This window comes from Meriones unguiculatus, chromosome 1 (genome assembly GCF_030254825.1).
Source record: "Meriones unguiculatus strain TT.TT164.6M chromosome 1, Bangor_MerUng_6.1, whole genome shotgun sequence".
Taxonomy (NCBI): Eukaryota; Metazoa; Chordata; class Mammalia; order Rodentia; family Muridae; genus Meriones; species Meriones unguiculatus.
The window spans coordinates 175,214,949-175,241,418 of NC_083349.1; the positions used below are offsets into that span (position 1 = coordinate 175,214,949).

The window sequence follows — 26,470 nt, forward strand, 5'->3', positions numbered from 1 at the left end:
GGGAAGTTTCCTGGGTCCTAAAAGCCCACAGTTGTCATTACTGAAGTCAACTTTCCTGTCCAGAGCTCCCCAGACTTCTGGAGGCTTTTAGTCATTATCCCTTCATCAACAGTATCCTAAGTGTATTTCCTGAGCACCACAGCAGCTATTATAAGCATGTGTCTTACTTTCTCTCATCTGAAAGATAATCATATTAGAGGGCCAGAACAGGCAGCTCAGTGGTTCAGACCTTGTCTAACCTATGTGCATACATCCACAGATTTATAAAAACCAAACATAAAAGAAACAAAAATTCTTTTCTAAATATATTTATAAGAAATACCTGAAGTGTGTTATGACATACCTTGAAAATCTTTACATCTACTTTTAAGAAAGCCTTGGGATAAACTCTGGAAAATTATCATTAAAGACATTGCAACAAACTGAGAAATAACCAAAACAATAATTTTCCCTGAAGAGGACCTGGATAGGAGTTCAATATTAGCTCAAGCATGTAAGGTGCATAATTCCCCAAGAGAAGGGTATGCCTAAATGAAATATTGAGTCTCCAAGGAGGTATAGACCCATCCTGTGCAAGCATCTAAATACTGTCGCCTCATCTCCTTTTACATCTGTTTCCTGTGAAGAAGTTAAGAAAAATTCTATCTTGCTTATGATGTGTATTATGCAACTAAACTCATTTGAGATGTCTGGTATCTCTTTTTAAGAGGCAAATATAAAAATAAAAGTTTATTTCTCATTTTTCTTTAGTGAACTGGCTATGATTATGAAACATAAACAGTGATTCAAAAAGATGTCCAGAGAATACAAGAAAGTAATTTTGTGTAGGTGCTTTTTAAAATTAAAGAATCCGGTACTTCAAAGCCTGATACTGTCTTTCCAGAATAGCAGGGATAAATATCAATGAAAGAGGTCAATAAGATGTCTCTCTTAAATAGGGTAAGTTTTAAAAATTATTCACACTAAAAGCTGAAATTTTATTGAACTCATTTTCTGAGAAATAAAGGATATGTAATAAGGTTTATAATGTATAGTACTTGTTTTGACCCTTTATCTTTTGTTAAATGACCCTGCATGGATGCTGATTCATATACACCTCTCCTCTGTGTTGGTACACATGCTTGTGTAGGTATACCTATAATGAGAAGGTAACTTAAAGTGGATTCTCTTGCCAGTTCATCATTAAATGATGTCAATATGTTGAACATTAGATTTCTAACCCCTTTTTATTTTGCAAAACTGAACTTTCTTCCTCTTGGGCCATTTTCTCTTCCTGTAGTTCCAGAAACCAACATTATTCTGTTTATTTATGTGAATATAAGTTTTATTTAACTTCACGCAGGGGATATGATGCAGAGATGATTCAGTATTTATTCTGAACTATCTTTTTATTTTATTTTATTTTTTGAGTTTTCATAATGGTCTTTGTATCAAAATAAGTCAAAAAATCCATAAACTATACTTTTCTTTCCACTATTATAAACCCTAAGATTCAAGATAAATTAACAGAAAAATACCCTAGATATACAGAGAAAACGAGAGTCACTATAAATGCAAGCTGTAGTGTCTTATTTAAATTTCTGCGTTATCATAAGAGATGTCAATTCCTTTAGACTTATGAATTTTTGTAAAGTGGCTATATCATATCAGTCACAGAGTCTGTTTCTTTTGATTGATATTGAAAATACTGCTCATGGTTCTAAATATCCTGAAGACCGGTCTGAATACAGATCACCACCCACCAGACTGCTAAAATTTTCCGTGTAGAAAGAATAGACAGAAGCAATAAAGAAAGGATAAGAAGAGCTAAGGACAATTAGTTTCCTGTGTTTCCAATTTGTTCCTTGCTTTTGAATTTTCAAGTAGGCAGATTAGCATGTTAGATCACCGAGCAAAACTGTGTGCTTTATTAGTGATGCTCTAGACTATATTTAACCTCTTAAGATGCTAATTGAGAAAGACAATGATGTCCTGTATCATGGTAGCATGAAAGGCAGGTTCAGGAATGGAAGCTTTTTTTTTTTTTTTTTTACATTCAAAAAAGAAGGTGTGATTTTAAATTCTTCTTTTCCTGAAATTTCACTTATTTTTCTGTCTCCACAGATTCTCTGAGAGAATGGCTTTTGAAAATGGTTCTTTGGATACTGAGTTCATTCTCTTGGGGATAACAGAGCAGCCTGAGCTCAAAATACCATTGTTCCTACTCTTTCTGGTAATATACATGATAACCGCATTGGGGAATTTGACCTTGATCTTTCTAATTGCTCTAAATTCTCACCTCCACACACCCATGTACTTTTTCTTATTTAACTTGTCTTTCATTGATCTCTGTTACTCTTCTGTGATTACACCCAAAATGCTGATAAACTTCATACAAAAAAAGAATGTTATCTCTTACATGGGATGTATGACCCAGCTGTACTTCTTTTGCTTCTTTGTCATTTCTGAGTGTTACGTTCTGACTTCAATGGCCTATGATCGCTATGTGGCCATCTGCAATCCACTCTTGTATAATGTTGCCTTGTCTCCTAAGGTGCGCTCCTATCTTATGCTTGGTTCATATTTGATGGGGTTTTCTGGTGCTATGATACACACAGGATGCATCCTGAGACTGACCTTCTGTGATGGGAACACCATCAACCACTACTTCTGTGATCTTCGGCCTTTGATGCAGCTCTCCTGCACCAGCACCTATGTCAATGAGATAGAGCTGTTCATTGTAGCAGGAAAGGACATCATTGTACCCACTGTCATCATTTTTATCTCTTATGGATTCATCCTCTCCAGCATCCTCAAAATAAGATCCACTGAGAGCAGGTCTAAAGCCTTCAGCACCTGCAGTTCCCATATGCTTGCTGTTAGTCTGTTCTTTGGATCAGGTGCATTCATGTATCTCAAACCTAACTCAGCTGTATCTATGGATGAGGGAAAATTCTCTTCTGTTTTTTATACAATTGTGGTTCCCATGATGAACCCTTTAATCTATAGCCTTAGAAACAAAGATGTTAAAATTGCCCTGAGAAAAACCTTGAGCAGGAGAATATTTTGATCAGAAACTGAATCTCTGAACCTGTAGTCAAACCACAGAGAGATTATCTGTGTTTGCTATATTTTTGACACTATATTTTTACATTTAATTATCTTATTGTGATACATATTTTATTTAGTGTGCTTTGTTTCAAATATTTTAACATTAGTTTTCTTTTTTCTCATATTCATTGAAATTAGATATCTGTTTTCTAGTCATTTTCTTCAATAGGTTTTGTTTTCTCACTGTGTGAATAATTGATGCTTTTATCAGTTTACCACATTTAGAATAGAGTTAAGTAGCTCTTCTCTTTTGTTGTTTGTTACTATAACCATTATCACAGGAGATACTGAATAGTTTTCTCGTTGAATAAAATATCAAGTTGTCTGCATGGCTATGCAGAGAACCATCCTTATTTGCCATTTGAAATCAAACCTGAAATCCTCTTTGTGTCTTTGTGTGTCTGTGTTCTTGTCTTTCTATCCTTTATTGGACAAGAACATATTACTCTCTAAAGCCAATTTTTAATAGATATAAATATTTTTGCATTGACTATGATTTATGACTCATATTGCAGGTGTACTTAGGATACACAGAACATTTGTTTACTAGATGTCTGATATTTACCTTGTAAATGTAACCAAGCACATTTTATTGCTAAAATGCACTATTAAAAATATATAATATTAAAGTTCATGAGACAGTTTATATAATGAAACAGGGTTTTTTTATTAAAATTTTATTTTTTATATTAATTACAATTTATTCATTTTGTATCCCAGCTGTAGCCACCTCCCTCATTCCCTCCCAATTCCACCCTTTCTTCCTTATCTCCTCCCTGCCCCTCTCCAAGTCCACTGTTAAGGGAAGTCCTCAACTCCTTCCATCTGAACCTAGCTCATCAGGTCTCATCAGGACAGGCTGCATTACCCTCCTCTGTAGCTTGGCAAGGCTGCTCCCCACTCATGGGGGGGGGTGATCAAAGGACCAGCCACTGAATTCATGTCAGAGATAGTCCCTGTTCCCCTTACTAGGGATTTTTGACAAAGAAGCCAAAACCATACAGTGGAAAAAAAGACAGCATCTTCAACAAATGGTGCTGGTCTAAGCGGGTGTCTACATGTAGAAAAATGTATATAGATCCATATTTATCACCCTGCACAAAACTAAAGTCCAAGTGGATCAAAGGCCTCAACGTAAAACCAGACACACTAAATCGGTTGGAAGAAAAAGAGCCTAGAACTCATTGGTGCAGGAGACAACTTCCTGAACAGAACACCAACAGACACAGGCTCTAAGATCAACAATCAATAAATGGGTCTTCATGAAACTGAAAAGCTTCTGTAAAGCAAAGGACACTGTTGTCAGAACAAAACGACAGTCTACAGACTGGGAAAGGATCTTCACCAACCCTATATTAGAAAGAGGATTCTTAAAGTTGACGAGTCTTTATATCTTGATTTCAAGCCTACCACTCTTTTTTTTTTTTCAGGACTAAACACATGACCTTTATTTCTTCCACAAAGATTTTGAGTTTAATCATATAAAGATGAAGAATCAAATTTTGCAACCTAAAAATATTTACATATTAAAACTTTATTAATACTTTAGTAAACTATACAAAAAGATAAGGAGACAAACATGTACATTTATAGAACTGCATTTCAGTCAGGCCATATCCTGCAGAGGGAATTCCCAGCCTGACCTCATTCATCTGTGAGGACAGAGGGCAGTTCTTGTTTAGACATACACCATCTTATCCTGCTTGAGTCACCTCCTGATCACTTCCTTCTACGCATGTGCATGTCTAGCTGTCTGCTTCTCAGAGCAGACATTTACCTTCCTCATCCACCCATTGGAGGAGGGCTGGGGCCACGGAGATGACTGACTCCACCCATTCTTCGTGGAGAGTTTCCAGGTGGCTCTGTCCCATCATTGTATCTGGAATCAGATGAGTTGCCATAGCCTCTTCTTTTCTTCATATCTTGCTGAAGCAAAGTTTGAAAAACAAAAACAAAACCACAAATTCTGCTATTGCCCAGAAGAAATCTGTTATAAAAGACAATCTCCAAAGGGACTGATTCCGGCTGCCCAACACTTGTCCATTCGAGATGTAAACCATCTTCCTTCCGCTTGCCCACTTCCAAGCGACTGACCCTACCACTCTTTAAAATACACCTGTCAATTAAAATAAAATATGAGAAATTATTTTCTTTGCTGATGATCTATAAATTCACCTCAGCATTTATTTTGGTAGCTATATATATTCAGTAAAACTGTTCGCTGGCTCTTTTTAAACAGAGGACTCATGTTTTGCCGGTGAAGTTAAGGATTACTGATTCAAGACAGGATCTAACTTCTTCAGACAAAATCCTCAAAATGTTTTAAGAGGCATCTAGATGAGGGCAAAAAATAGAAATTAAAGGTCAAAGATGCACTTAAGAAATAGAAAATCTCTGTGTGTAAAATGAGAAATAAAAATTAAACAACGACTTGATCAGATTTTGTGTAAACTTTTAGACTGAGTTTTATATCTCTGATTATTAGAAATCTCAAACATTCATAAAACTTTGAACACTCTCTGTGATGATTGGATGTTTGATAGTTAATCTTGGTTGTCAACACATTTGGGAGAAGAACACATCGATTGAAGAATTGTTTACATCAGACTTACGTGTAGGCACATTTCTGTAGTATGTTCTTAATTTTTCTTTGATGTGGGAGGGCCCAACCCACTGTGGACTATGCCACCTGTGGCCATCTTAAACTCTGTTTATATATCTGGATTTTTCCAAAATGGTATTTCTCAACATGTTTTAAAAGGTAAGGTGCTTTTGTGGTTTGTTGTATCAAAGGAAGTATAGGTGATGTGGTATAACATGACATAATGTGTTGTCATAGCTGAAAGCTACATTGGCACTGGGACATTTATAATTCTGAAAAGATATTTATACTTTGATGTACAAGTTTATAAATTTTGTCTATAACAAAAAAAATGTTCTTCTTACTTAAGGGTGGGATAGAGTTTCCACAATGAAGCTTTAAATTTAATTAATCAAATCTTTCTCTCAGCAAACTGCTACTGCTGTTTAGGGTTGGTATTTCAAGGGGTATAACAAAGTGTCCTCTACTGGAAGCCTGGCGGGTCAAATGAAAAGGGTCTATGAGGTTTTCTTACAGGACTTTAATATCATTATTGTATTACATGCAGAGTAAACGTGCCTAAATTTTGAATGATGCTGTTTGTTTCCATGAAATTTAATAGTTATTTGGCAGACATATAGAAAGCCTTACTAAAAATAAAATATCATATTTTACACTTGTATATTAAGTATATCCCCGATAAAGAAACAACAATTAAAGAAAAAGGCCATAAATTTAGAAGAGAGTAAAATGTGGGGTACAGAGGAAGATTTGGAGAGAGGAAATGAAAGGTGGAAAATTGTAATTATATTATCATCTCAAAACTAAGAATATTATTAAAATAGAACATAAAATTATTTATATCTGCCTTTATATTTCCCCAACTCCTAGTCATTGTTAAGAGCATTCTACTCCTGTTTATACTGAACTTTGCAAATACATATACACATATATGTGCTTACACAAATATGTATGTATATACAGAGAGAAACATGTATGTACATATATAAACACATATAAACAGAGAGACACATTTAAAACATTACATTTTTATGAAATGGGTGTGTAACTTTAATTATATAGCAAAGGGACATGCTTCTTCTTTGTCTGTGTACATTAAGGTAAATATCCTTTACATTTTTGGCACAGCCATATCTATTGGGAACAGCAAAAGCCATAAAGGCAGCACAAGTGCTTAACAAAGATCCAGCAAAACTGAGTCAAGTGATGAAATCGCTGTGGTGCAGTCTCCCACTCGTTTGTCTTTGGTCTCTACATGTTGCAAACTTGAGGGATTTTATTATTTGTACAACTTGAGATATTGGGTTGATGGAAACTTTCTTATGAATCATTTATCCCTTCTCCAAGGAGTACTGATTCCAAGCTTCCCCAGGAATGTCCTTGCCATAGTACCTCCCCACTTTTAGGGAGATATCCTCATCTGCTCCTACTTGAAGGTCTTCCTTACACACTGGAGGTTATGAGTCAAGTAAATGTGCCAGAAACCTCCTTACGGGCCTCTGCCTTAGATACCCTTGACACATCTGCCCCTGGACTCACTCAGGAACAAGATAATTAAAGTAAACTTTAAAAAGTAAACAATAGACATCTGGGTTGTTTCCAGGTTCTGGCTATTACAAATAGAGCTGCTATAAACATGGTTGAGCAAGTGTCCTTTTTGTGTACTTGAACAAACTTTGGGTATATACCTAGCAGTGGTATAGCTGGGTCTGGAGGAAGCACTATTCCTAGTTGTCTTAGAAAGCGCCAGATAGCTTTCCAGAGTGGTTGTACCAGTTTACATTCCCACCAGCAGTGGAGGAGGGTTCCCCTTTCTCCACAACCTCTCCAGCATGTGTTATCGCTTGAGTTTTTCATCTTGGCCATTCTGATGGGTGTAAGGTGATATCTCAGGGTCGTTTTGATTTGCATTTCCCTGATGGCTAATGAGGATGAGCATTTCTTTAAGTGGTGGAATGGGTACAGAAATTGTGGTATTTTTATACAATGGAATACTACTCAGCAATCAAAAAGGAGGAAATCATGAAATTTGCAGGCAAATGGTGGGATCTAGAAAAGATCATTCTGAGTGAAATATCCCAGAAGGAGAAAGACAAACATGGGATATACTCACTTATATAGACCTATAAGATATGATAAACATAATGAAATCTATACACCTATAAAAGATAATCAATTGAGCGGACATGGGGTAAGATGATCAATCCTCGTTTAGAAAGACTGATGGGATGTGCATTGAACGTATGACAGGAGTCTACTGAGCGCATCTGAAAGACTCTAACTAGCAGTGTTTTCAAAGCAAAGACTCATGACCAAACCTTTGGCAGAGTACAGGGAATCATAAGAAAGAAGGGGAGTTAGTCTGATGGGGAAAGGATAGGAGCTCCACAAGGACCAAATATATCTGGGCACAGGGTCTTTTCTGAGACTGACATTCAACCAAGGACCATGTATGGATATAACCTAGAACCTCCACTCAGATGTAGCCTGTGGTAGCTCAGTAACCAATTGGTTTCCCAAAGTGAGGGGAACAGGGACTATTTCTAACAGGAACTCAATGACTGGCTCTTTGGTCTCCCCACCCCCGAAGGGAGGAGCAGTCCTGTTAGGCCACAGAGGAGGGCTTTGCAGCCAGTCCTGAAGATACCTGATAAAACAGGATCAGATGAATGGGGAGGAGGTCCCCCCTATCAGTGGACTTGGAAAGGGGCATGGTGGAGATGAGGGAGGGAGGGAGGGACTGGGAGGGAATGAGGGATCGGGACACTGCTGGGATACAGAGTTAATAAAATGTAACTGATTAAAAAAAAGTAAACAATATTCAGGAGGCTAGAGGAGTTGGCGGCAGATCAAATTAAAAGCCTCTTCATAATACTAATGGGCAAAGAATGGCAAAGCTAAATGATAAAAGAATAAAGTAGTAAGGCCTCTCTCTCTTACTACTAGGAGAAAAAAATGAACTCCTACAGGGCCACTATGGTATCATATGACCAAGGAACAACAACAACAACAACAAAAAAAAAACCCTCCAAGATTAGATAAATAAATTCTACAAATATATAAACTATAAACACATTATGGCAGAAATTGAGTAATATCTAAAGACTTTCCTTAGGCCTAATGACAATTTGCACTCTGATTATTAAAAATTGACAATGACAATCTGCCCAGGCTGGCTTGGAGATTTTATTTCTGTCTAGTACCTGGAAACACAAGAACTTGAGAAGATGCCTTCATGCTTTGGCAAAATATGACCTTGAAGCTACAATATTGTCTAAATTTGGGTTGTGGGGTTGATGAGGAAAAATGATTGTAAGAGATAATTCTGTCGTGATTTATCAATGATGACTAAATTATGAACAAGCAGAAGTTACAACACGTGTCTGGGAACAAAAACGATATGATCCGTTTTGGAATACTACGCTCTATCCCTGCCTACTAAGTGCTGTAACATAAAGAAGCACCCAGACTGCTTCTCAGTCAGTCTGCAAAATGCCTCCCGATCTCAGTGCCTGACTCATTCCTCCCTTGCAGCTCTTGCAGCCACCCTTCTTCAGGCCTTAACCTCCCCCAGGGGTGGAGCCCTGCAAATTTTAGTCCTGTGTTCCATTGAAACTACATTCTCATTACAGCAAAACTAAATACATATTGACTCAGTTACTCACTGTCTCTGCATGCGTATTCGGTAAGACATTTATATTCAGCAAAGCGACAGATGTATCCACTTAAGTATTGGTAGAAGTAAACCAATATGAGATTCTGCTAAAATGCTGTGTTTAACCAACAAAAAGCTAGGCACAGCATGTAAAGATACAATAGTCTTAAAATAGGATCAGAATATGTACATGTTGTGTCCTATAACTTCCAATGATCTTTAGTTTAAAAGTAGTCCCCAAATTGATATATGTAGGCATGTTTATTATCAAGATAAACGTAGAGTTTTCCCATCAGTGCACATGTTGTTGTTGTTTCTGTCACTGTCGTTGGTATATTTTACCGTTAATTAATCTGAGCCTGTGATAAGGGAAGAGATTTACATGGTGTGCTTTTTGAAGAAAACATTGAGCTATGAACATTGAAATCACAGTAAGTAAAGAAATCCAAGCTTTAATCTCCCAGAGTAAATTAGAAATTGGGTAAATCACTAGTAGGATTTACATTTTTCTCGGGAAGAGTAAAGTCACTACTATCTAGATCAGTGTGGAGATACATTGCAGTGGTGTAATAGACCATAGGAGAGGTATGCAGTTTTCTTAATAATGTCTTGTTTTTGATTTTTCTGCTCCTCATAAAACAATTGCGAACTCAAGAGGGAAGATTTTACTCTTTCATAATTTGCTGGTCATGATACTTAGAGATGTTTAAAACCAGTTTAATGTCACAATTTAAAAGTAGTAAAACCAACTGAGAAGAGAGTTTCAGTATAAGACTGTCTAGATCAAGTTAGCCTGTGGATATACATGTAGGGATCTTCTTGATTACACTAACTGGTGTGTGTACCACTGTGGGTGGCACTGTTCCTTAAGTTTTGGTTCTGAACTGTGGAAGAGTGGAGAAAATGACATTGGTAGTAGAAATGCAGGTGTTCAGTCTTTCTCATCTCTTGACTGTGATAATGATAATGCGTAAATTGCTGTCTCTAGTTCTTTCTTTGACTCACACAACAACCATTTGTACCTTAAAGTTGCTTTTATATGTTTTACCACAGCAACAACAACAACAAAAAAGACACAAAGACAATTTGATGTACTAAAATTTGGTATCATATAAGGTACAGCTAGAATGCAAAATCAAAAGTTCATGACAACTGACATTGGGTCTCATAAAGTTTCTTGCTTCAGAGAGCCACTGGAATGAGACATAAAGATATGTCATGCTTCTGGACCAAACAAGTCAATTTATGATGTATTCCAAAGTTTTGGCACACTTCATGACCTCAAATCAAAACAGGATGTGGGGTCCAAAGTCTCAGGGCATTTAAAGTCTCTACGTATGATTTGGGATAGATGCTGAAGTCTTTGAGGCTCCTTAGCCTCAAAGAATCACTGACAGTGAGTGCAAAAGCATCAGCCTTTAACTTGACCTAGGAAAGAAATCCAGGGTGTGATCTTAACTGTCAGCACTCTCCTCAGAGGGTGATTGGGAGTGTATAGGCCAAACTCTTGATATATTTTCTGAAATTCATATCTTGTTTGTAATACATTGATCCATGCTTATTTTTGGAAGACTTGATGATTTCCATCAGTAATCAGGTAAAAGTACTTGCTGAGGAAACATGAGACATGAATTCAAGTTCCCAGCCATAACATTCTATTAGAGACTCTCTCTCAAACAATAAGTTGAATAACAGTAGAACAGAAAATGAGAGAACTTCCTGTGGCCTCTACACATATACGCAACCCTACTCTCCAAACACGTATGCAATAAATACCCACTCACACCCACACACAATATCTAAAAGAAGTAAAACGGTTGATATACATCTAACTATATCACTGTCTGACTCACACTTAGTGTCCCCCTAGATTTGATGTTGTTCATTGAACCCCAGGCTACATGTATAGGTGATACAAAATACCTATAAATCTGAGGTATATCCTCAATATTTACAAGTAAAATTTGTTAGACATTTGCCCATACTCGTTTGCTGATTGACAGAGAGAGAGACTTTGCATACAATAGAGTCCTACAGACCATGAAATATCGTCTTGCTTTCCAAGAAAAGGTTGAAAATTCTTAGTATAGTATGGGAAATATACTTTAATTCAAATTTTAATTTATTTTCAGGGAAGGGCACTGCATTTCCGATACTTAATATCACTATGTAGCTCATTTTACCCAGAAAGTTACTGTGCATGCCAGACTGGCATGGAATCCAAAATTGACTGGACATAATCACAAGAAGTCTGGCTTCACTAGGATTTGAATAATTCATAATGTATTTTACCAAATATACTCACATATAGAGAGAATATAGATGGCCATATGCAGCCTATGGACAATACTTAAGTAATGTGAAAGCCCAATATTTGTGTGTATAAAAAGTCCTAAAGACCACAAAATATGTGCTATCTGACCCATACTATGAAGAAAAATAAATTAAGGTAACAAGGCAGAATGACACTGTACTTTTTATTGTCTCTTCTGAAACTGAGATGATGTTACAGCATTTGCTCACAGTAATATCATCTTTAATCTGTACTTGTATAACATTATGGCTTTATCAAGACAGATATGAGAAGCTGTGGTTGGCAAATTATCAGAATTTTTGTGTGCAGTTATTTTTGTAGCACCAACAGTATAATTTATTCATATGATTTAAATATACTTTAAATTCAGAATATTTTAAAGCCATGATGAAATAATATTTCAATAGACTTTCATAAACCCAAGAAGTTATTTATGCATGAAATTTCATTATTTCTCTTATACAGAGCAATATGTCATTCATTGATTTAACACAGCAGTCCAGCAAAGGTCATTATGTGTTTACCCTCCCTTAGCTAATAAGAAGAGCCATAGACAAAGAAATATAAAATAAAATTTCCAAATTATTAGTGAAGATATATAGGCTAAGCATTCAAACTGGAAAATATAAGTGAACTATTGTTTTTTTTTTTAAATAAAGAAGTAGTCAAGCAGTAATTACCAATTATGTCAACAATGTGAAAATGTACAACATATAAATACTGATTTTAGAGGATGGAAAGTAGCTGAGCAGTAAAGTATTTGTCTAATATGTACAAGGTCCTACCACCCAACCACAGAGTAATAAAAATGATTAAGGGATGTCCATCCCATTTGCCTTTCTGAATGAGGATTGAGCCTCTTACCCAGGGTCCTTCTTCTTCTTTTTTTTTTTTTTTTTTTTTTTTTTTTTGAGATGATCACTTTTCATGTTTATTTACAAAACCAAACACGAAAGGAAGAACATTAAAGTTAGCTATTGTTCTTTTTTTTTTTTTTTCAATGCAGTTTATTCAGGAACCTTGAACAATCCTTGGACCCTGGGGAAAGCCAGCCCACAGCTTAAATAGCCTCTGGGTAGCCAACCCAGGCGTGCCACGTGGGCAATGCAGATAGGTCCACATACATGGAAGCAAGCCAGATCCTCAGTCTTAGCCAAATGTGGAATTGTTCCTGACAGAGAGCACTCACCATCGGGAAGGTGGAAGGCGGAAACCAGCTCCATCTTTAAGGCACAGCATTCCGCATCTCTCTATAGTTCCCCCTTTTTGTTTTAGACGCATCAGGCAAGAGTAGAGGTCCTTCTTCTTGATTAGCTTCTTTAGGTGTACAGATTTTAGTATGATTATCCTATATTATATGTCTAATATCCACTTATAAGTGAGTATATACCATGCATGTCTTTCTGCTTCTGGGATTCCTCACTCAGAATTATCTTTTCTTGGTCCCACCATTTGCCTGAATATTTCATGATTTTCTTGTTTTTAACTGCTGAGCAGTATTCCATTGTGAAAATATAGCACAATTTCTGTATCTATTCATCAACTGAGGGACATCTGGGTTATTTCCAGCTTCTGGCTATTAAAAATAAAGCTGCTAAGAACATGGTTGAACAAATATCCTTGTTGTATACTTCAGCATCTTCTAGATAAATGCCTAGGATTGGTATAGCTGGATCTTGAGGTAGCACTATTCCTAATTGTCTGGGAGAAAACGGGAAACTGATAGGAGCCTACCACAGAGAGACTCTGAAAAACTCTACCCTGCAGCGTATCAAAGCAGAGGCCGAGACTCAAGCCAAATTTTGGGCAGAATGCAGGGAATCTTATGAAAGAAGGGGGAGATAGTGAGACCTGGAGAGGACAGGAGCTCCAAAAGGAGAGAAAAAAAAATCTGGGCACAGGGGTCTTTTTGAGACTGATACTCCAACCAAGGACCATTCATGGAGATAACCTAGAACCCCTACACAGATGTAGCTAATAGCAGCTCAGTGTCCACATGGGTTCCCTATTAATGGGAACAGGGACCATCTCTGACATGAACTCTGTGGTCTGCTCTTTGATCACCAACCCCTGAGCGGGGTGCAGCCTTACTAGGCCACAGAGGAAGACAATGCAGCCAGTCCTGATGAGACCTGATAGACTAAGATCAGATAGAAGGGGAGGAGGCCTTCCCTATCAATGGACTTGGGGGGGTGTGTGAGAAGAGAAAAGGGAGGGAGGGTAGAATTGGGAGTGGAGGGGTCTACAGTTGGGATACAGATTGAATAAACTATAATTAATTAAATAAATTAATTAATGAAAAATGACTAAGAAAGAGTGTAATGCATGGATGTATTACTATGCTTTTTATTTTTTGAAAAAATAATAGAGCCATGGGGTAGACTTTTGGAACATTACCATTAAAACAAATAAAGAAAGAAACAAGGAATAAATTTATATATGAAAAGAAGGTGCTAGAAGATAGGAATTTAATATGACTCAAGGATGAAGGATGTAAAATCCCAAAAGAAACATTTATGTCTGATTAAAACATTAAATCCCTAAAGAAATAAACATACATCATGGTCAAACATATAAATGTAACCACCTCATTCCTTGCTTATATATCTGTTACCTGCTTTTGAGAAAAGACTAGGAATCTTTCTATTTTGCTGACAGCAAGTGGAAAAGGAAATGGTACCTGTTTGACTTTTATGAAGTCTCATCAATGAGAACACATGATAAAAGGAATACTGTTTATCTTCCTTCTGACATCAGTGGCATCATTATGAATTATGAGTAATGGGTCAGAAAACATCTTAGAATGTTTTTTTTTACAGTGTCCTTTTAAAACTCAAAGGAACTATTGGCTTCAGAGTCCAATAGTACCCTTCTAAGATAATTGATAAATGACAATGATTAGGTAACAGCAGGGTTTTCTCTCTCTCTTAAATATGGTAAGTTTTAAAAACCTATTCATGATAGTGTCTTCCTCTTTAAGACATTGATTATCATTAATGTGTAAGAATGACATATATGATGAATAAGTACTTATTTTCATATCTTGTAACAAACTCAGGTATACAGTGTGACATTCCTAACAGTTTAATCATGCTGATATCAGATTCCAGACCTTATTTATAATGTACAATTGAATTTCCATTTGACTTAGCCTGTGTACCTGGCTTTCACTCCACAGAGGCCAGCAGCCCTTATGTTCAACTTTTATAGATTGAACAGAAGAAGATTGTGCAGAATTTTCCATCAAGTGTGTTGTATTTCAGCTTTATATTAGGCTTTCAGTTGAAAAGAATTTTCAAGTCCTTCATGTACCCTCCTTTTCATCATTTGTTCAATCCTAAAATACAGGTACAATTTCTGGAAAGACAGACATGTCCAGGGAGTCAGCAGACACTCCATTTGTGGTGTCTTACTAAGTAATCTGATTCTTGATGAACAAATCTGTATTTCTTTATATTCTTGGAGTTTCTTCAGAGACCGGCAGTAACTTAAGAATTTCTGGACTCTGGTTCTTTCTTATCTTTGTTGAGAGTGGAGTTCTTGATATTAACTTCACAGACATCAAACTGAGGTCAACACTAAGTTTTTATAACTTCTTTTAATATTAAGAGGAAGCTGAATGAATAAAGAGAAGTGAGAATAAAGAATTCTATCTTGATCCATTCCATTTCACCCTTTTCTCTGGTTAATAATGTCAGCACACAAGATTCCCAGGCTCAGCGATGTGGACAGTTACGGATATATTTTTCAGCTATATTTACCTTACAGATTTTTAACACAGGGAGGCAATTGTTATTTCACTTCATAATTAGTGTGAGAAATGGTTTCACTGAGACTGGGTTGTTCTTTGCAGACACCTGCTGCCTATACCTCAACTTTGTGTGAGAAGATATTACTGGAAGTTCTATGAGGTTCTTCTGGGTCTCTACAGATTCTTGAAAGAAGAATGTATTCGGCGAATGGCTCTTTTGTAACTGAATTCATTCTCTTGGGTTTAACAGACAAGCCTGTCCTCCAAATGCCCCTGTTCTTTATTTTTCTAGTAATATATATGATAACTGCATTTGGAAATTTGATTTTAATAATTTTAATTGTGCTGACTTCTCACCTTCACACACCCATGTACTTTTTTCTTTTTAACTTGTCCTTCATAGACCTTTGTTATTCTTCTTTAATCACACCCAAAATGCTGATGAACTTCATACTAGAAAAAAATATTATCTCTTACATGGGGTGTATGACCCAGTTCTACTTCTTTGGCTTTTTTGCAATTTCTGAATGTTATGTGTTGACAGCAATGGCCTATGATCGCTATGTGGCTATCTGCAATCCACTCTTATATAATGTTGTCATGTCTCCAAAGATGTGTTCCTATCTTATGCTTGGTTCATATTTCATGGGACTCTCTGGCGCCATGATTCACACCGGTTGTGTAATGAGGCTGGTCTTCTGTGATGGGAACACCATCAACCACTACTTCTGTGATCTCCTCCCCCTGCTGCAGCTCTCCTGCACCAGCACCTATGTCAATGAGATAGAGCTGTTCATTGTAACCGGAAAAGACATCATTGTGCCCACTGTGATCATCTTTACCTCTTATGGCTTTATCCTCTCCAGCATCCTCAAAATAAGATCCACTGCAGGCAGGTCCAAAGCCTTCAGCACCTGCAGTTCCCACATAATTGCCGTTTCAATGTTCTTTGGGTCAAGCGCGTTTATGTATCTTAAACCTTCTTCAGCTGTATCTATGGATGAGGCAAAGTTCTCTTCCATATTTTACAGCATTGTGGTTCCTATGATGAACCCTTTAATATATAGCTTGAGGAATAAAGATGTCAAAGATGGCTTAAAAAATATCCTGAGTAGAAGATTTTAGTCACAGCCTAATCTTAATATAGATACAGTACAGACAAGTGCTCTATGTTAACTATATTTTTGCTAGCAGTTTTGTTTCATTATGATATCATAATACGAAGACAATAATTGGATACTGACTTATTTACAGATTTGCAGTAAGATGTTTGTTCAATATGTATAATTTTTCCTCATCATTATCTTTCTATAAGAATCACATTACATACATTTTCTTTTGTGAATTATAGTTATAGATATTCAATAAACAATGATTCTGCTATTTGTGCTTCATTGTCATTGTATATTTGTGGAAGACTAATGATATTTGTTATTTGAAACAGTTGCTTAATATCACACTCTGTGTTTTTGTCTTTGTCCAATGGGTGAGAAAAATCTCACTTTTAGATGTCTATGATGAATAGATATACAGCTTTCTAAACTGGCCTTTAAAACACCTGCATTACATATATAAAGTTAATTGTCAGCTGTGTGACATTAACTTATAAACTAACACATTTACATCTTTAAAATATTTTAATCATGTGAATGTGATACTGAGTCTCACGTAAGTTGACAATTTACAAAATCACACAAGGATCCTCAATCAGAGAAAGTATAAATCTTCAAATGTTTGATTTTTTGCCTACTCCCCCCCCCATATTTTTGGTTTTATTACACTGAAATAAAATATGAGGCAACATGACAGCCTTGGGGTTTGTCTACTGTGTGTTGCTTTAGGATCTCTACATTTAATGCGCTTTTGTTCCATCATTATGTCCTCCTAACGAACATTTAATGTTTTCTTTTAGGAGTAAAGAAGATGCCTACTATGCCAGTAGAGGATTGATTTAAGTAAGAGTCTGAGTTCTCATACTAAAAGGCTCTGAAATGCTTTAGGGTGCTGGGTAGAGAATGGATTGTACAAAATATAATTATGTGGAAAATAATTTTTATTATAGGATAAAGAATGATTTATGGAAACAAAAGTATGGAAAGCAATGTGTAAAAGCAAAATTTTGAAATAAAAAAAGTTGAGGAACTATCCTTCAAATTTTATGTTTTACAGCTGTATTATTTAACTGAAAGTGCTTTAATGTATTCATAATTTCAGCTTGTAGAGACAAAAAATGAAAACAGTATAGAGTGCCTTATGTCATGTTTCTTAATTTTGGTACCCATAAAGTCTTTGGGTGAGCCGTGGATTCTTCATACAATCTCTGGTTTACCCTTACTACTGGTATTTCAGCAATAGGATCAGACCATTCAGACACAGATGGCAGTTTTTCTCTCTTCTGGAGCATGTGTTCTTTAGTTTCTACTCGGTGACATTGCCTGTGATGCTCCCAGACATTAAGAGACATTATGTCATGGCCAATTTTGTTCTTTCTATTTTCTTTTTGTATCTGTACATCAAATTGAATGGTAAGACCCCATTTTGATCATGAATTTATAAAGTAAATTCAGAGACTGCTTTCAACAGAATCAGAAATGAGATAGGAAAAGTGAGTGAAGCCACAATCATAGAGAACAGGTCAGGCTCTCAGGTTCTGACAGTACACAACTTATACAGATGTATGGTATCTTTAAGGTAACTGCCCTATGGAACTATGCATTATTTTTTATTGCTGTTTGTATTTACAGTGATGCTAACATTATAATATAGCTTTATATAAAGAAAACAATATAGTAACCCTTAATCAAAGACACAAAATACCACTTAAATATTTTGGATTGTTTTCCAAGTAAAAATGCCTCATCTTGGTAATGCTCCACTGAGAAAAAACACTAGACAATCTAGATTGTACCATGGTGTAAAATTTTATTTTTAACATATATGAAGTTCTACATCAACTTGAAACAAGCTTGAGTCATTTGGAAAGATGAAATCTCAACTGAGAAATTACCTTCACTGGACTAGCCCATGAATAAGCCTGTTGCATTTTTTTTTTTTTTTTAGATTGATGATTAGTGTAAGAAGGCATAGTTTATCATTGGCAATGCCATCTTTTGGTCCTTTGGCAGATGGTCCTGGGTGATATAAGAAAGCAGCTGAGCAAGCCACGAGAGGTAAGCCAGTAAACAGTAAACTGGCTTCTGCTTCAGTTCCTACTTCCAGATTTTTTCCCCTTATTCCTCTCAGTAATGTATTGTTACCTGGATGTATATGAAGAGGTAAAACCTTTCCCCACCAAGTTGCTTTTTATTTAAATGCTTTGTTTGAGTTTCTAATTTTATCATTTCCCCCTTCCAAGACCTCCTGTGGTAAATTCCCTCTATCCTTTTATTCAAATTCGATGCCTCTGATTCTTTAATTGTTCACACACACACACACACACACACACACACACACACACACACAATGTATATGTATGTGATGTGTGTATGTGAGTGTGTATTCTAAAAATATGAATGCAACCTTCCTTGTCTATATAATGTTACTTATATGTATCTTTTTCAGGATTATCTTTTCATACTGGATAACCATTTAACCAATTGCTGTGTGCTGTGTTCTTTCCAGATAATGATTTCTCCCTCTTTGCTCTCAGCATTATTTGGTTGCCTTTAGCACTTTGTCTAGGGTTTGAGAACCACAGACCTTTCCTCAGGCTCTCTGTAAGTTCCTATGAGTTTTTCTAATGGTTTAGAGAGTCTTATGTTTTCATTGGCTTCCTTCCATTCCCTCTGGTTCTTACAAACTTTCAGTCAGGAATATGTGTGTTTTCTTGAACATCAATCAGGTACTTATTCTTATCCTCTTTAGTTCATATTTAATATCCTTGAAATATTTAATGAAGTAATTGAGTATTTTCCTTCCTTCCTTCCTACTTTCCTTCCCTCTCTCTCTCTCTCTCTCTCTCTCTCTCTCTCTCTCTCTCTCTCTCTCCCCCTTTCTTTCTTTCTTTCTTTTATGGGCATGTGACTTCTTTTTTAGTTTTGTATATGTTGTAAGACTATAAGCTGTTAGGTTGGGTCTGTGCAGGATGCGTTTTCAGAACTAGCCCAGAGATAGCTGATGGCTTGTTGAAAGTCATTCTGTTAAAGGAGCTCAATAAGCAGGTGGGCCTTCTGGAAGGGGATCTGGTATTTTTCAAAGTCTGTATGTACAGTGATGCAAACTCATAATTGCCTCCAGCCTCTGATAATCTTGTCATGTGTGCACTGCTGCATCTCTCTAAATCTGGCATGGTGTGAACTGTCACTCTCTGGGTATTTACCCACTCTAATTGAACAAACTTCCTACAGAAATATGTACTGCTGTTAAGATGAATTAATTCCTGATTATGGAATTCCTGATTCGATACAAACAATTTTAATAGCCAAATCGTTTTAAGACTTCTAAAACAATTTTAGAAAGTCTATGGCTCAATAAATTCTTCTGTGGACCTCACTAGGAGACAGGCTTGAGACAGATTTGTGGCTTCAAGATAAGCCTTCACTTACAAATCCTGCTATACATCATAAATATAGGTGAGTTGGTTTAAATTTCTCATGAACCCAATATTATAGTGGGGTTACCTAGAAATGTCTAAATTAAGAACAAATCTAGATGTCATTAAATACAAACCATTCTGTTGTAATTCCTTATATCTTGTCACCTTATGGCATGAAGTACTGTCATTCTAAATTTATTTTGTTTCTTGGAATGAGCGACAAATAAACTGTTGTCCTGAATTTACTATAAACCAAGGATAGCTGAAAAATGTATATCCAGGTCAGTCATAACTAAAAAGACATATATTCTTGTATCTTTTGGACCCTATTAACCTTTAAGTCTTGTCAACCTTTGTCACTCTGAATTCATTATAAACTTACATAATGGGTACTTAGATAAGAAATATTTAGTTTTAAAACATGTAACCTGTTGTATTTTAGAATTCATCTGTTTTGTGATTGCGCTTTTTTAACTATGAGGGAATTCCTTTTCTGAGAGCCTTGCTCAACCTTCCCCAGCACATCAAGTCACATCAGGACTAAACATATCTTCATCTCCTGAGGATAAGCAAGACATCCTTTCCAGAAGGAAGTTACCCAAAAGCAGACAATAGAGTCCATGTTAGAGAGAGCGCCCCCCTCCTCTTCTCAGACACCCCATATGAAGACCCAGCAGCCCATTAGCCACATGTGTGCAGGGGGACTAGGTCCAGACCATGCATGCTCATGACTTGATGTCTCAGTCCCTATAAGCCCCCGTGGGACTGGATTATTTGTCTCTGTTGGCTTTCTTGTGAGTTTTCTATCCCCTCCAGGTTCTTCCATATTTCTCCCACACTTCCACAGGGCCCCTGGAGCTCCATCCCATGCTGGGTTATAAGTGCTAGCATATGTCCAGATCCCCTGCTGGCTGGAACATCCCACACTGCTCCTGTTTGAAAGCATAGCAGAGCATCATTAATGTCAGGGGCTGGCTCTCTACCATGGGGTGAGTCTCAGGTCGACCAATTATTGGTTGGACTTTCCCTCAATCTTTGCTCCCTTGTTATCCCTGCACTTATTTTTTGTTTTTGTTTTGTAATATCTTTATTTATTTTTATTTTTTATTAATTATACTTAGTTCACTTTGTATCCCAGCTGTAATCCCCTTCCCCCATCCCCTCTTAATCCCATCCTCTCTCCCTCTTCTTCTCCTATGCCCCTTGTCCCAGTCCAATGATAGGGTAGGTGCTCCTCCACTTCCATCTGACTCTAGTCGATCAGGTCTCATCACAATTGGCTTCTTTGTCTTCCTCTGTGGACTGGTAAGGCTGTTCCCCCCTCAGGTGGAGGTGATCAAAGAGCTAGCCCATGAGTTCATGTCAGAGAAAGTCCCTGTTCCTATTACTGGGGAACCCTCTTGGGCACTGCACTGAGCTGCCATGGTGCTGGTCTAACTGCATATCTATATGTAGAAAAATGCAAATAGACCCATACTTATCACCCTGCACAAAACTAAAGTCCAAGTGGATCAAAGACCTCAATATAAAACCAGACACACTAAACCTGTTAGAAGAAAAAGTGGGGAAGAGCCTTGAACTCATTGGCACAGGAGACAATGTCCTGAACAGAACACCAACAGCACAGGCTTTAAGAGCAACAATCAATAAATGGGACCTCATGAAACTGAAAAGCTTCTGCAAAGCAAAGGACACTGTCATCAAAACAAAGCGACTGCCTACAGATTGGGAAAGGATCTTCACCAACCCTATATCTGACAGAGGGCCAATATCCAGAATATATAAAGAACTCAAGAAGTTAAACAGCAACAAATCAAGTAATCCAATTTAAAAAATGCGGTACAGAGCTAAACAGAGAATTTTTTTTTTAATTTTTCATCAATTACACTTTATTCATTCTGCATCCCCCCATAAGCCCCTCCCTCCTCCCCTCCCAATTCCACCCTCCCTCCTCCCTCTGCATGCATGCCACTCCCCAAGTCCACTGATAGGGGAGGTTCTCCTCTCCTTTCTGATCATAGTCTATCAGTTCACATCAAAAGTGGCTGCATTGTCCTCTACTATGGCCTGGTAAGGCTGCTCCCCCCCAGGGGGAGGTGATCAAAGAGCAGGCCAATCAGATTATGTCAGAGGCAGTCCCTCTTCACATTACTATGTAACCCAATTGGACTCTGAACTGCCCTGGGCTATATCTGTGCAGGGGTTCTGGGTTATCTCCATGAATAGTCCTTGGTTGGAGTATGAGTCTCTTGGAAGTTCCCTGTGTTCAAATTTTCTTGTTCTGTTGCTCTCCTTGTGGAGACCCTGTCCTCTCCAGCTCTTACTGTTTCCCAGTTCTTACCTAAAATTCCCTTCACTCTGCCCAACAGTTGCCCATCAGGCTCAGCATCTGCATTGATAGTTTGTAGGGCAGAGGCTTTCAGAGGCCCTCTGTGGTAGGTTCCTAGGTTGTTTCCTGTTTTCTTCTTCTTCTGATGTCCCTCCTCTTTGCCTTTCTGGATGGGGATTGGACATTTTAGTTAGGGTCCTCTATCTTGCTTAGTTTCTTAATAGAGGAATATAGAATGGCAGAGAAACACTTAAAGAAATGCTCAATGTCCTTAGTCATCAGGGAAATGCAAATCAAAACAACCCTGAGATTTCACCTTATACCCCTCAGAATGGCTAAAATCAAAAACTCAAGTGACAACACATGCTGGAGAAGATGTGGGGAAAGGGAACCCTTCTCCATTGCCGGTGGAAATGTAAACTTTTACAATCACTTTGGAAATCAATCTGGTGCTTTCTTGCTTTCTCAAAAAATTAGGAATAGCACTTCCTCAAGATCCAGCTATACCACTCCTAGGCATATATCCCTGCACTTCTTATAGGGATAATTTTTTTGATCACAGGTTTTGTTGGTGGGTTGAATTAGTAGATTCAGCACCTAACTATCAGCCTTGTAAGATAAGCAGGCAGAAGTTTTCTTTAGTCTGTGGAGGCCTAGTTTCATCTGTTTTGTTCTGTTTTTACAGTGGACACCAATGTCTGCAAAATCAGCATCTAAATGTTTCTAGTGACTACTGATGGTGAGCACTGGTAAGGAGCTCTTTGAAAGATCACATCTTTCTTTATAGACATGTATATCTGATCCATGGCTCTTTTCTTTCTTTTCTTAAAAAAAAAAAAATTTTAATCATTTTACAGCCTGCTCCCAGGCCTATCCCTCCTCTCCTCCCAATCCCACTTTCAAAAGCTCTTCCCTTTCATCTCCCAGCTCTTTTTTTCTCAAAGAAAGTGAAGACCCCTAAGGGGTACCAACCCACTCTGGCACCTCAAGTCAGAGCAGGGCTACGTGCATCATGTCCCACTAAAGTCAGACAAGACTGCCCAGAGAGGGGAAAGGGATCCAAAGGCACTCAACAGAGTTAGAGATAGACCTTACTCCTGTTGTTAGGGAATACACATGAAGACCATACTCTACAGCTACTACATATGTGTTGGTGTATTGGTCTGGCCTATCCAGACTCTTTGGTTAATGGTTCGGTCTCTGTGAATCTTCATGGGCCATGGCTCCTTTCTTTCTTTCTTTCTTTCTTTCTTTCTTTCTTTCTTTCTTTCTTTCTTTCTTTCTTTCTTTCTTTCTTTCTCTCTTTCTCTCTTTCTTTTTCTCTCTCTCTCTCTCTTTCTTTCTTTCTTTCTTTCTTTCTTTCTTTCTTTCTTTCTTTCTTTCTTTCTTTCTTCTTTTTCACTATTATTTACTTTGTATCCCAGCTGTAGTCCCTTCCATTGACTCCTCTCAGTTCCATCCTTCCTCCCTTTTCTCCCCCTGTGCCCCTCCCTTAGTCCACTGATAGGGGAGGTCCTCCTCCCCTTCTATCTGACCCTAGCCTATCAGGTCTTATTAGGACTGGCTGCCTTGTCTTCCTGTGTGGTCTGGCAAGGCTGTACCCCCAGGGGGAGGTTATTAAAGAGCTGGCCACTGAGTTCATGCCCACGTGGAGACTGAGGCTGTGGGCTACATCTGAGCAGGGGTTTTAGGTCCTCTCCATGCATGGTCCTTGGGTGTGTTATCAGTCTCTGCAGGGCCCCCTAGACCCAGACTTTTTGATTCTGTTGCTCTCCTTGTGGAGCTATTTTTCCCTCCAGATCTTTCTATCTCCTCTTTCTTTCGTAAGATTCTTTGTACTCTGCCAAAGTTTGGCTATGAATCTCAGCATCTTCTTCAATACCCTCATCAGCAATTAAAAACAGGAAATCATGAAATTTGCAGGCAACTGGATGGCCCTAGAAAAGATCATCCTGAGTGAGGTATCCCAGGAGCAGAAAGGCATACATGGTGTATACTCACAATTGGATATTAGATGTATAATATAGGATAAACATACTAAAATCTATCGTCCTAAAGAAACTAAACAAGAAAGAGGACCCTACAGAAGATGCTCAATCCCCATTCAGAAGGGCAAATGGGAAGTGGGAAAATAGAGGTAACAAGACAGAGCCTACCACAGAGGGCCATGGCTCTTTTCATTAGCAGGTTGTCATTGTGGGGTAAGAGAGATATCTGCATATTGTATGACTATAAACTATTTTCTTCTGCTCAGTGCTGCAGCAGTTACTTTTCTCATTGCTGAGAGAAAGCACCTGATAAGAACTACTTAAAGGAAAGGTAATGCATGTTTGTTCACAGACCAGATGAAGAGCATCCTGATAAGGAATCAAAGTGGCGTATTATAGGCAGCTGGTCACACTGAGTTCACAGTAAGGAGAGAGGATTGCTGCTGCTAGCTTTGTTTCTCCTTCTCATTCAGTCTAGAATAACAGCCCTTGGATGATTTTTAGCTCACAGGAGAGAACTCTCCCCATGATAAGACTCCTCCATTTTTTCCTATGGTTGCCTGTTTTATTTGTTTGTTTGTTTGTTTTTGTTTTGTTTTTCATTTTTTTGTAAAGAAGTCATGATCACATTCAGTGCTGTAAATCTTTGGCCCTGTGTTTTCTTGTAAACACTTTCATTTTTAATTCTTGACTCAGTTTTTGATCCACTTGGTGTAGTGTTATACAGTGTCTGTAGGGGTCCAACATAATTTTCTTCATAAATTCTGTTATCCTAATTGAAGAGACTGTCTACCCTCCCTAAGAGATGGTCTTAAGAACTTCTTCAAACATTGTTTAGGGTTTATCTAAGATCTTGTTTCTAGGGTCTCTATTTCATACCATTTCTTTGATTACCTGCCCTTATTCACATACCACAAAGTTTTGATTATTAGGTTTTAGGAAGTTTTAAAATCTGAAGGTGGGAGTAATCTAGTTTTCTTTTTCAAGATAGCTTTGCATATTCAGAGTTCTTAAGATTGTTTTTTTCTATTTTTATTTTAGTTTTTATTAATTACACTTTATTCACTTTGTATCCCCCCTTGGCCCCCTCCCTCCTCCCTTCCTAATCCCACCCTCTATCCTCCTTCTCCATTCGTGCCCCTCCCCAAGTCCACTGATAGGGGAGGTCCTCCTCTCCTTCCTTCTGATCCTAGTCTATCAGGTCTCATCAAGAGTAGCTGCACTGTCTTTCTCTGTGGCCTGGTAAGGCTGCTCCCCCCTAAGGGGGAGGTGATCAAAGAACAGGCCAATCAGTTCATGTCAGAGACAGTCCCTAATCCCATTACAATGGAACCCACTTGGACACTGAACTGCCATGGGCAACATCTGTGCAGGGGTTCTAGTTTATCCTCATCAGTGGTCCTTGGTTGTAGTATCAGTCTCAGAAAAGAACCCTGTGTCCAGATTTTTTTGGTTCTGTTGCTCTCCTTGTGGAGTTCCTGTCCTCTCCAGGTCTTATTATTTCCTATTTCTTTCATAAAATTACCTGTACTCTGCCCAGAGTTTTCCCATAAGTCTCAGCATCTGCTTTGATTCCCTGCAGGGTAGAGCCTTTTAGAGGCCCTCTGTGACAGGCTCTTGTACTGTTCCCTGTTTTCTCCTTCTATTAAAATTAAAACCTCTCTGAAGTGTGATAATGAATAGCACTGACTATAGATGTCTTTGTGTAGGCATGAGGTTATTTTGTGAATCAAATACTGGTTTCTGTACTCTCCATATTGCAATCCTTGTTTTGAGATCTCCCCAATTTTCCTTTGACATTCCAATAAAGCAACTTACATCCAATTGCTGAGCAGGGGAGGGAATAGGACTAGATTTCCTGCCAGCCATGGGATGATGAGTTAGAGGAGGAAGTAGGGGATTCAGCCATGGGCAGATGTCCAGGAGAGACTAGGAGAGAGAGTTCAGCAAAGAAGCTACAAAGTGCAAGTATTTCTGGGATGTATACTGGGAGGAAGCCAAATTACCTGAAGGGTTAAGAATAGAGACAATGCTGCTCAGGACTGTGCTGTGAAGCTTGTTAAGATAATATAATAGAGTCACAATTATTTGTGTGATAGTTGGTTTAAGAGAGAGACAGTTTTTGTAAAAACAACATTAACATTTTGACACCCAATTCGAGGCTTAAGTTTTTGTTTGTTTGTTTGTTTGTTTTTTCTTCACTAAGA

The 26,470-nt window shown here is 37.7% G+C and overlaps 2 protein-coding genes and 1 pseudogene across 2 annotated transcripts; 2 read left to right on the forward strand and 1 right to left on the reverse strand.

Moving 5' to 3' along the window:
- The first annotated feature begins 2,116 nt into the window (after positions 1–2,116).
- Positions 2,117–3,049, forward strand: LOC110561349 (olfactory receptor 8B8-like). The gene has a single exon (XM_021657729.1). The coding sequence runs from the start codon at positions 2,117–2,119 to the stop codon at positions 3,047–3,049; it is 933 nt and encodes a 310-aa protein (XP_021513404.1).
- Positions 3,050–4,573: 1,524 nt separating this feature from the next.
- The window catches only part of LOC110561338 (selenoprotein K-like), a 61,702-nt pseudogene continuing 39,805 nt past the window's right edge, over positions 4,574–26,470 (reverse strand).
- Positions 15,593–16,559, forward strand: LOC110561347 (olfactory receptor 8B8-like). The gene has a single exon (XM_021657727.2). The coding sequence runs from the start codon at positions 15,608–15,610 to the stop codon at positions 16,535–16,537; it is 930 nt and encodes a 309-aa protein (XP_021513402.1). The 5' UTR covers positions 15,593–15,607; the 3' UTR covers positions 16,538–16,559.